The following is an 11006-nucleotide window of genomic DNA, read 5'->3' on the forward strand; positions in this document are numbered from 1 at the left end:
TTCTCATTCTGTGTATGTACGAAGTGCTGTGTATGAGTCTGCCTGATAAATTGGTAAATATATCTTTGGAGGAGGGAGACGGTATCTGATCCTTGCTCATCTTTGAATATTGCACCTTTGTTTTTTCTTCAGACGAAAAAAGGTTTTGGTGTTTTCTGTCTGGCCTTTGAGGTCCCAGCATCCCTCCGTCATCTCTTTCATCTCTGTCTCCAGTTTGTGCACAGCCTTTGTACTTTGAGGAGGTGTAGTAGGTTATGAGTGTTTGCCGTAAGTCTTGTACTGGGAAATTACCCCAGTTGACAGAAATGTCTTTGCAGGGGAAACGTCAGGAAGAGAACGTTGTCTCATCCCAGACGGAAATCTCAGCAAACACTGCTGGTGACGCAGGAGGGCAATCAGCAGAGGGAAAGACAGGGCTTTACAATTACTGTCACACCAAAGTTTGAAATTAATAATTAAAAAAAAAAAAAACTTGTCAGAGCCTCTGATGCTTCATTGTTTGGTAATTTTGGAGTTTCTAAGTGAGGAGATCAGAACAATTATAACTCTCACCTCTCAGCGGCCCTCTCTGTGCCCAGACATGTGGGTGTGGTTGTCTGCATATATGAGGAATGTCTGTCTTTTTGCTGGTGATGGACTGGCAAAGTGGTCAAAGTGTAAGCCTAGTTTATTTGTGAATCTCGCTGGTTCTAACCCAGATTAACAAGGGGAGGAAAAGCGCTAACACAGAATGACTGATTATTAATATGGGTAAGGGTGATGGGACATTAAGCTTTTGTATTTTCAAAGGGACTCAATCAACTTAAAGGAATAGTTCGACATTTTGGAAAATACACGTATCAACCTTGTGGCGTAGAATCACATAGATGAAAAGGTTGATACCACCAGACAGTTATTTCTCAGCTTAGAATAAAGACTGAAAACAAGATCATTATTTAATCCTGTTTAATCTGCACAAAACCGAAGTGACCTGATGAATTGATAATCTATATATAGGTGCTGTAATGCAAAATAAAACCTGCATATTGGATCATTCATGTGTTGCAGCGTAATAAAAGAAAAGTTTTTGAGCACTAGTATTTCCAAAATGTATGTGTGCTCTTTGTCACATCTTAATCCTTGTTTTCTCTTTTCTTAGTAAAACCAGGATTCAGAGAGGTGAAAGGGCACTAATTCTGTTAAGATGACAAATGTCATAATAAGAATTAAATTCATTTGTAACTATTTTACTGGTTTAAGCTGTTGCAATAGCAGAACATAGATACATCTGTGAATAATGAACCACAGAGCAGGATCTGCCAACTTCGATGACTACTCCAAACCCTCCATCTGCACTCTATCATCTGTATTTGAAAGGCTTTTTGCTGAAAAGGAAGAAGCAAAGTTTTCGATTACCATCTATACAGCACCTAACATGACACAATCAAGTGGAGAGTTGATGTGTACACATCATCGGAGGAGAAGATGGCAAACCAATATGCAGAGAGCTAAAACAATGTGAGAATTTGCTGTTCGGCCCCACCTGATGTGACACATGGGTCCCAGATAGATGGCAGAGATGAAGATGATGACTCATCGGTCTAGACAGATAGAGGGAACATTTCTCAGTGAGGAAGGCAGAGAACAAAGCCTGGTGATTGTAAGAATTCAACCTTTTAATGGACAGAAAGACACAATCTGACCCCCCAGTTCCACCATCACTATAATCCTCCGCACCGCCCTTTTTTTCCCTTTCATCTGCTTGTGCCAGATGTTATCTTTTACATTACATTCTGTACTTCTTTTCATCTTTCACGCTGTTAATGCCATATGTTAGTGAGTGCTAGTGTGTTCTTTGGCTTGTGTTTCAGATAATTGTGATTTAATGATAATTGAATGGTGAGTTCAGTGGAACACACCCGTACACACATTGCTCACACACCAGACCTTCCCTCTCAAACACCAGCTCCTCTGACGTAGAAAAGGGAAATATGGTACATCTGATCTGATACCACTCTTGTATCTGCCCATCCAGTTTGAAGGTACAGCCAGGAGATGGTTATCTTACCTTACTGTAAACCCTAAAGCAGAGGCAAACTTTTCAAGTCCCTTAAATTCAGAGACAGCACTTCAATCTTAAGCATTGTTTTCAAGTCTAATGTGCTGGATTACAGAGTATTAACTACTATGTGATTCACCAAATATATATGTATATATAAATATATATATATAGCACAGCAGTATAGGGCAGGGATAGTTGGAAAACAAAGTGGGCAGTATTTACAGCTGTGAAAACTACTTGTGTACAATCGAGCCGCTCACTGAATATCTTGTTCAAATGGTGACAGACTCTCCCCGTATTCTCTCCCTCTCCGACTGGGCGAGCTCCAGCCACACAATGAAAACAGGACTTTTCCAAGTGACCAAGTTCTATAATTCATCAAAATAATGGGCTATGATTCATCCATTTCAGATAGGAGCACCAAATTGGCATAAGTGACAATGGAGACACTGTCCCTAGAGTGTACACGTTGTCCAGACGGACGGATATGTGTGAGAATGGACATTAATAAGCCTATTTCATTCAGCAGATCTTCCATCCATGGCTCCATCTTTATGCATTCAGCTATTAGTCCCCTTTCAGGCCTCAGCAGGATTGTATGTAAAGTTAACTGTCTTCAATTGTACTTTGATAACCACACTACAGTTAATGACCTTTGATACGTGTATGTGTGTTAATGTGAGGATGTTTGTATGTGTCCACTCATGGATATATGACATTATTTACATGAGATGTCTTTGTCACTCCATTTCTATCACCTCAGTAGGTCTGGTTCTTTTTTCACTGTGTTGTTTTACCCTCCCCTGGACTGTTTTTGTTTTTCGGTCTGTATTTTTGGCAAGCCAGAGTTTTGGGTCTATCAGTGGGAGCACACTCTTTTCCCAAACAGTTGATGAATTTGGTGTAAGAGAATTCCCAGTATGACTGGAAGATCCCCACAATCCCATTAGCTATCTGGAACAGGGAGCAGCCTGTCAATGTGGAAATGCCAATATATTTAAAATTAGGAAATAGTGAGTTAGCTGTGAGGAGGAACTTTGCGAAGTATGGTGTTGGTAATGATCTCATCTGAAATATAAATCTAACAAAGTCAAATGTCTGGTGTTTTTTCTCCATCTGGACTTCTGAAAAAGACTGACCTGTGGCAAATGGCTCTTCATCCCAGTACCTACATCTGTTTTGAGAAATATTTGCTGAATGAACTGACAACATAGCACATCTTAAATCTAGCAAGTGATTTTCAAAACATTTATATCCTTAGCAGGGGGAATATTTTCTTAATTTCAAGTCCTAAAACCAGTTTTTCTTTTAGGAGGATTTTTTGTGTGTGCCTGAAACGAACTGAATTACACTTTTTAATAAGGCTCATCAAATTAGTTTCTAACTTTAAATACATTTTAGAAAAAAAACTTGCATCTTTCACTTTTTGGAAAGCCATATCTATAAATCACTACTAATAATATTATTTTATTTTGTTTTTTTTTACAGTAAGAGTGAAATTTCTTATGGTGTTTAGGAAAAGTTGATCAATGTCATATGCATAGTTGATACTAAAATTACAAAAATACCATCAGAATGTTTATCACTATTATTTTAAGTAGTTACTTTAAAAACAAAAGATGAAAAAAGTGATCATCATCTCTGCAGACCATGCAGACACATTCATAATGGATACAGGTTGATCGATGACTCACTGAATTTGAAACTAAGGGTGAGTCACTAAGTTTAAACCCTCTGTGGCTCTTAGTCAGTGCCTTGGAGACATATTGTATTTGATAAAGCATAAAATGCATTACTAAAAGGTAAATTATTATATATATATTATATATATATCATATTTAAAAAGTAGCTGTCATAAATGAAGTTAATGTAACAGTAATTACTGGTGATTTTAGTCTGATCCTCAGAGAGCAGGTTTTATACTTCAACAATATGCAGATTATGACAAAATATACCTATCATGTATATCATGGTGACTCATCCACACTCAGCACACAGTGAGTGAGTCATCTATCACTCTGTATCAATTACTCCAGTTGTTCCTCCCGCTCTCTTTTCTCTTTACTGCAGTACAGATCATGCCTAGTCACACTATGATTCAACCAGCAGAGAGACGCTGCTGCCTTACAGGACACCACCACCAGACAAAAGTGTGTTGATTTCAATACGTAAAAATACAGGCAAGGGTCACACAGCAACACACTCCATATTCAGTCTTTATAAGTGGTATCAAATACAAACACAAAATAAATTCTTAAAACACACAGTTCTAGTTTAGAGAGTTAATTGAGAGTCACTAATTACACTGACCCTGACCTGCATGTCTGTGGGGGTGAATATTAGGGAGTTTTAGTTTAGAAATCCTAAGTGATAGGCTGAAGTATAGACCAAATACAACTGTTTTATTTTCTTAGTTTGAGATTTAGTTTCAACTACTGACCTCATTATAGCAGAGAAGATAAATTAATCCCTCGTGAAGTCTTTATCTCTAGTATGGTATGCCTAATATTTCATTTTTGATATTTTCACCTTAAATAATATTTTTCAGAGTAAGAACTGTCAGTGCTTCAGGATCTACATGTAAGAATCTACATGTGAAAAAGTAAAAAACACAAAGTCCTGGCCAAACATCTTTACGAGTAGATTATACAGCAACAGATGTTGGGACCCACAGCAGGAGCCAACATAAACTGTATAGAAATAGTGAGACAGAATATTGTGACAGATGGAGAAATCACTGTCATCACTGGGGCTCATTTCCTTTCTGTACTCCATATATAAATGTAGAGGGCCCATTGTGGCCTACACAACAGCTGCTTATTCTCATTCATTCATATGCAATAAAAATGCATTTTAGGTTTAGCTGGCCTCACATGAGTTGATATACAGAGCAATAAAAGCATCTTCAAGAAGTCAATCTTTATGCCTGGTATTTTTACAAGTTTGAAATAGACAGGCTGGTACTTCATTTCAGGCTGGATCTGTGAATCCGATTCAGGATTTATATACTTTGCATACATAAAACTGATGTCTGTTTAATCAAAAAAGGTTTATTTACAGTTCAATCAATCTTATTCTCTTAAAAAATGGAGGTTAATGGAGATGTCAGTAAGGATTGCTTTTATTAGTCTATACATTTGTTGCACAGCAGAATGGATGTTCTGTGCTTTGTCCTGACGTCCACGTCACAATTTTGTCTCATAATTCTTATCCTGGAAACTGTGGTCATCTCTTCAAGCAGCTTATGAACAGGTACTTTTTTTTCCTAATCCAATGTATTTTCTCCCTACAGGAATGCAGTTGACTTCATGTTGTGCAATGTACAGCCCCTGCTCTGCAGATCAAACCAAAGGAAAGCAGCCAAATCTGTTACATGAACTAGTGAATTTGGCTGCAAATTTTACACCAACCAGACCAGAAGATTTAAATAGTGCATAGTGTCCACTGCAGTCTTTTGTTGAAAAGAGACAAATGTTCCTCTCAAACTTACCTGTAGTTTTATTTTGATTCACTCTTTCAGGTGTGATTTATGTCTGAGGTGGCTGCATCAATTTTGATGTACTTAAAGTGGTCATTTCTAATGCTTATTTCCTTAGAAATATTCCATCAGTTCTTCTAGCTGGGATGGAGAGCCCTCCTGCACAAGAGGTTGAGCAATTGCTACACCCACACATAAACATCTGCGTTCATTCCTCATGTGGAATTTACATTGACTTTGAATTTGAACTGAATTTCCATAACCACCACTTGGCCAACTGTACTCTTAAACCTAAAAACTTTATGTTTTACATCTGGTAAACTGCAAAAGATGCAGAGTGAAATGAACACAAACTCTCTCACATAAGTCATCAAACAGACAGCAGCACCTGCTTCCTGTCGTTTCATACTGCCCTCCAGTGGTGTACAGGCAATTTTTTAAACCACAGAGGGAGCATAATGAAACACCTTACAGTACAGATCTGAACACTGTTCTGCAGGGTTCATATTTTGAATCATGACACTTTTTTGTATTAGAATTTCATTGTATACTTTGCTTTGCTTTAATTTTATCTAGTTAGGCCACCAATGCATAAAACTGTAAATATACTAGATCAACTCGTAAAACCAAAACATTTGGCAAATTTAAAAAGCTGATAATCCAAATAATAATAATAATAATTAATGTGTGGTCAATGGTTCTTTTTCACTTCCTTTTTGACAATGGGTGCTGCTACTGTAATCAGAGAGATCCAAGCTGTGCATGTGACAAGAAAAAAAAAAAAAAAAAAGTAAGCTCCATCTGAGTTTTGGAAAGATTGACCAGTGCTGGTATTATAATGTGCAAAAATCCCAGAAAACATCGTTTTAAGGAAAGATGTTTTGATTCCATTTTCGTTTTATATATATACACCTATTTAGATCTGTAGAAAAGATGATTTTATATAGATGTATGGTTAACCTAGTATTAAGTTCTAAACATTCCCACATCATGAACTCACAAACTCAACAGTCATATTAATTTAAAAACCCTTTGTTTTTCTGTTTTTGCAGACTTTTACACACTTTAAAATGACATTAAATTCCGGCTACAGTAAACATCCTTTGGTCCTTGGAAATCTCATAGTGTGAAGTGTATTCAGCTGCACCATCCCATAGTCCTCTTTCCAGAAACAGACATCCAGACCTTACATGGACATGGTCACAAAAAGGAATCTTCCCCCGTCTCCAAAATTGAGGATTAGCAAATGAGAGATTCTAAGCTCCTCTCAGTAGAAACCCTTTAATGCACATAAGCAGAGGAATCAGTCATTCTTCTCTCTCTTCTCTCTGCGGGCCTTTCGCTTCAGCTGGAGTGTCTTTAGTTCTGTCATAGTGGAAAAGGTCCTGTACACCCACACCATCTGTAAGTGTGTAACACACAAGCATAAGATGAACAGGTGTTTAGTAGTGTTTTTAATGTTTTTTTCTATTTGTAAAAAAGGAAGATAAACAGTAAATCTCACCACAATGATGACTGTATTCAGTAGAAGAGGAATTGAGTAAACCAAGGAAATGAACATTCCCTTGGAATCAAAGTACTGGAATTTAGAAAAGGACCTGCAAAATAATTAAGAGTTTAATGATTATTAGTTTATTATATCATGTGCCCAGCACAGATAAAGTGCTCCTTTCATTCAGTCCAAAATGTGACACTCAGAGTGATCGTGATTTGTGTTGAGCCAAAACAGACAGAGCTTTTAATGTGAAAATCCCAAGCCACATCCGTTTCAAAGATTTTCATTTGAAGTGAAAAAAAAAAAAAAAAAAAAAAAACTAAAAAAATGAATACTTCAATCACAAAATACTCAACTCTCCTCATTCAAAGCTCTGACTAATTTAAAAAAGAGCCTCTTTTGTCAAGTAGGTATACGGATCCATTAAAGACAATGCAACGTTTTTTTTTAAAAAGTCTTTTCAAATTAAACTTAGAAAGTGAAGTACTTGTTTTCCTTTCCATATTAAAACACATTTGGATTGTACATGGATCCTTATAGTACTGCTGGACAAAGATCTTACTGTAACGTTACCTCCAGTTCATGGCAGCCAGTTCATTCAGATATTCAGCAGTGTACACCAGGCCGACTGTGGAGAGACGCGGTGTCAGACTGTGAGCAGTTTGTTTTCTTTAGCTCCAGGTGACATTTTTACTAAACCGCGTGTTGCAAAACTAAGCGGGTTATTTACTGTTAATATTATTATTATCTTCCTTATCCACGTACCCATGAGCAGAAAGTGGCAGATCTGAGCTCTGTAGTATCTGAAGGTGACCACAGTCAGGCTCAGACAAACACCATGAAAGACCAACAGCCCGATAAGCCAGGGCTCCGACCACTGCACCTAAAAACAGGTAAAACACACACACACACATCTGTATCCTACTGTTACCTGAACCGATATATGAAGCCAGAAAAGCGCATCTCTGATAAAACCACGGGGAAGCCAGTTAGCGGAGCTACATGTAACGTTAGCTAAGGCTAACAGCTAACTAACAGGGGGATACATTGAACTTACAGACATAAGAAATGTCCATATCGACGTTATTCTTAAATGACTGAATCCGTCGATAGGGATGGAGCTGATGTTCTCCGCTGTTTGCTCCCTCATCTTCAGAAAACACTAAAGCGACACCGCTGGCTGTAGCTTAGCTGTTGCTAAAGGCTAATATAAACAAGGCGGTCTTCTGTCGCAGTTGAATTGCGTCACGAAAGGCGAATGAATTGTTTTATTTTTTTATTATGAAAAAGTACAGCATAAAAAGGTTTTACGGTAATACAGTCAGTGAAATTGTAGGTTCTGACACTTTTTACTGCTAATCAGTCCTTTCAGGTGTTAATATATAACGTTACATTTATATCATTTGAATGTTGCTGGGAAGTTGAGCATTTCGCATTGCGGATGTGATATGTCACTGTATGTGAAATTACAAAATAACATTTACAAATAACAATTACAAACCAATAAAAAGAAATGGCTCTTTTTATATGACAAGAGCTCAAAATCAGTGCCAGGCATTCTGGGAAAATAATACTGAGAAAGATAATTGGATGATTCTTTCCACCAAACTACATCTGTAATTTAGATCAATTTTCACACGCACATTGATTGTTGTCCTGTACAGTTTCATTCATCATTCTGGCTTACACATATAAGGACTTGCAAATCCTTTACAACTGAATAACCTCTCATACATACATAAACACTGAAATAATTGGCTGCACCAACAAACAAGCCTAGTGATTATGTGATTTAACCAAAGTCTCTGGAAATGAAAAACACTCATTCCACTCCAAGACAAATGGTCAGTCTGGTTTCTTACTCACAGAGCATGTCTACATTCTTTCAGACCTTTCAGGCGCTTTACAGATGATTGCTTCCCTGCTGGTAAATCCCATTAAGAAGCATCTGCCCTGATTAACTTCATGTGAAACCACAATATTTAATCCTCTGATTCCTGTCCTACTGTCATTCTGAACTCATACATTTACATTCAATATAAAAAATGTTGAGTGGAAAAAAGTCACATAAGTTTTCAGTATGTAATTTAAGGCTCATAATGAAATTAATAAAAAAAAAAGTCCTATTGGCCAAAAAAAAAAGAAAATTATATGCCTGCAATATTAATTCACTTCTGATTAGGATTTTTGAAAACATGAAAAGGTTTAATTTCACATACACAAACAATATAAACATCTAAAGTCTGGTCAGTGTCCGGTTTACGCAGAAAGTTTAGGAGAGCCCAGCACCTCAGCTCAGGTCCTGTTTCTGGCTGGGTGAAAGTCAGGGATAAAGGTAGCAGCCACTGTTATCGGTGTAGAATAGCCAAGGGCAAAATTGTACAGGCCTAGCATTAGGCACTTCCAGGTGGCATGCATCGCCTTGCCAACATTCTGCAAGACAAACAAACAGCCCCAGATAAATAATTAACTTTGTATAATTCAACAACAACAGAATTATCCACAATCATATACATATTTTCAGTAATTCCGAGGAAGATGCAAAGTAAATTAACCTTGATCGAGGCTGCGTTACAAACAGTGTCTTCCACCAAATGTGCAAAATTCAGTCATGTAATTATTTAATTCCCACATGTTTCAGATTACAGATGGTGATCAGCAGTGATTGAAGGGTTGGATCAGGACATGATTTGGGGCAGAAGCTGTTAGACCTGCGTATGTGGTGAACAATAGCACAGCGGGAGGAAAGGTACAGTTTGTTTTCATCTCCATGAACACTATTGTCCTGTATCCTTTGAACAGGAAAGGGCTGACCGTCAGAAGCGGATACAGGAAGTCAGATGTTTTACAAAAAACTAAGGGAAAAGCAATCCAACTTCCTCAATGTAATGAAAAGTAAATGCAAATTTATCTGGTAGACAGACTCTGTCTTCGTCTCTGTTAGGAAGTGGAATCAGTACCAAATTAATATGAAAAATTATAGAATTTTACAGCTTTGTAGGACATTCCCCGATTCATGTTTTTCACAGATATTGTAAAGTTTCAGGATAAAGAACAGTGCCTGGTCATGATAAACATTGCTGCAAAGTTTTTGCAGTTACTGTTGGTAAGCCATAACCTTACCAAGCATATTATTTCAGAATGATTTGTTGAGCAAAGGAAATCATCTTTTTGGTTTGGCAAATTAAACTGATGAGTTTAGATAAAGACCTTAGTCCATCTAATTATGATAAGATTAATAAAGTAAATCTTAATCATCCTAATCTTCATTTATTTATTTATCTATCTAATTTAATTATTTTCATATAAATTATCCCACTATCATTGCAGTTTTTCTGCAATTAATAGTGTATAGAAATACTTTCAGTGGGGCTGATTGATTCCATAGTAAAAATGAATACCAACCTTTTTTACTTTCTTGTACTTTTCCTTCTTTCTTTTCTTCTTTTCCTCCTTTGCCCTTACTTGTGCCTCCTCATCAACCAGTACCTCATACCTCTCTGGCAGAAAGGAAAAATGTATTTCTCTGTGGGTCTTCTCATTTTGTCTGTTGTTGTTTGCTGCTTGTTCTCGGCAGGAAGATTTATCCAGACTCTCTAGCTGATCCTCACAGTCCACATGTCTTTGATAGTTTGGCGTTCGTAGACTCAGAGTCTCACCTGATGTTGTTGAATTTCTGTCAAACAACCTTGATGGGAGAGACTTAGGCTTCATGTTGTTTGCTTTCCGCAGCTCTCTCGGATTGAATAAAAGAGCACCTCTTTCCTCTGGAGGTCATGTATGTTGTCAGCTGCTGTTAAGTGCATGAGTGGAAGTGCATTCCAGTGGACCGCCTTATTTAATGGATTTGGCACAGAGCCCTTAAAGATGCAAATCCTTCCTCCTTGCAAGATTGACATGAATAGATTTCAGTGTTTCAAGTCAGTATCCCGTCACAATGTGGCACGAAAGAAAAATGACGAATGACTGAATTGTGACCTAGTGAGCTAATC

At 37.4% G+C, this 11006-nt stretch overlaps 2 protein-coding genes across 2 annotated transcripts; both read right to left on the reverse strand.

The window, feature by feature from the left end:
- Window positions 1-6535: 6535 nt before the first annotated feature.
- Window positions 6536-8236, reverse strand: tmem18 (transmembrane protein 18). Its single transcript, XM_026319174.1, has 5 exons — window positions 8072-8236; window positions 7780-7897; window positions 7588-7642; window positions 7024-7117; window positions 6536-6921 (listed from the first exon to the last, which is right to left on the reverse strand). The coding sequence occupies exons 1-5, from the start codon at window positions 8162-8164 to the stop codon at window positions 6823-6825; spliced, it is 459 nt and encodes a 152-aa protein (XP_026174959.1). The 5' UTR covers window positions 8165-8236; the 3' UTR covers window positions 6536-6822.
- Window positions 8237-8277: 41 nt separating this feature from the next.
- On the reverse strand, window positions 8278-10995 carry LOC113137483 (uncharacterized protein C1orf115-like). Its single transcript, XM_026319175.2, has 2 exons — window positions 10420-10995; window positions 8278-9447 (listed from the first exon to the last, which is right to left on the reverse strand). The coding sequence occupies exons 1-2, from the start codon at window positions 10726-10728 to the stop codon at window positions 9310-9312; spliced, it is 447 nt and encodes a 148-aa protein (XP_026174960.1). The 5' UTR covers window positions 10729-10995; the 3' UTR covers window positions 8278-9309.
- Window positions 10996-11006: the final 11 nt, after the last annotated feature.

This window comes from Mastacembelus armatus, chromosome 24 (assembly GCF_900324485.2).
Source record: "Mastacembelus armatus chromosome 24, fMasArm1.2, whole genome shotgun sequence".
In the NCBI taxonomy this organism is placed as follows: Eukaryota; Metazoa; Chordata; class Actinopteri; order Synbranchiformes; family Mastacembelidae; genus Mastacembelus; species Mastacembelus armatus.

Bases quoted from the DNA above. Each gene is read 5' to 3' on its own strand.
- tmem18 (XM_026319174.1), bottom strand. From the start codon at position 8,164: ATGAGGGAGCAAACAGCGGAGAACATCAGCTCCATCCCTATCGACGGA. The intron at 7,898-8,071 runs GTAAGTTCAATG...ACCTGTTTTTAG, and splicing joins TATGGACATTTCTTATGTCT to GTGCAGTGGTCGGAGCCCTG. The intron at 7,118-7,587 runs GTAACGTTACAG...ATTATTTTGCAG, and splicing joins CTGGCTGCCATGAACTGGAG to GTCCTTTTCTAAATTCCAGT.
- LOC113137483 (XM_026319175.2), bottom strand. From the start codon at position 10,728: ATGAAGCCTAAGTCTCTCCCATCAAGGTTGTTTGACAGAAATTCAACA. The intron at 9,448-10,419 runs GTTGGTATTCAT...TTTGTCTTGCAG, and splicing joins AGTACAAGAAAGTAAAAAAG to AATGTTGGCAAGGCGATGCA.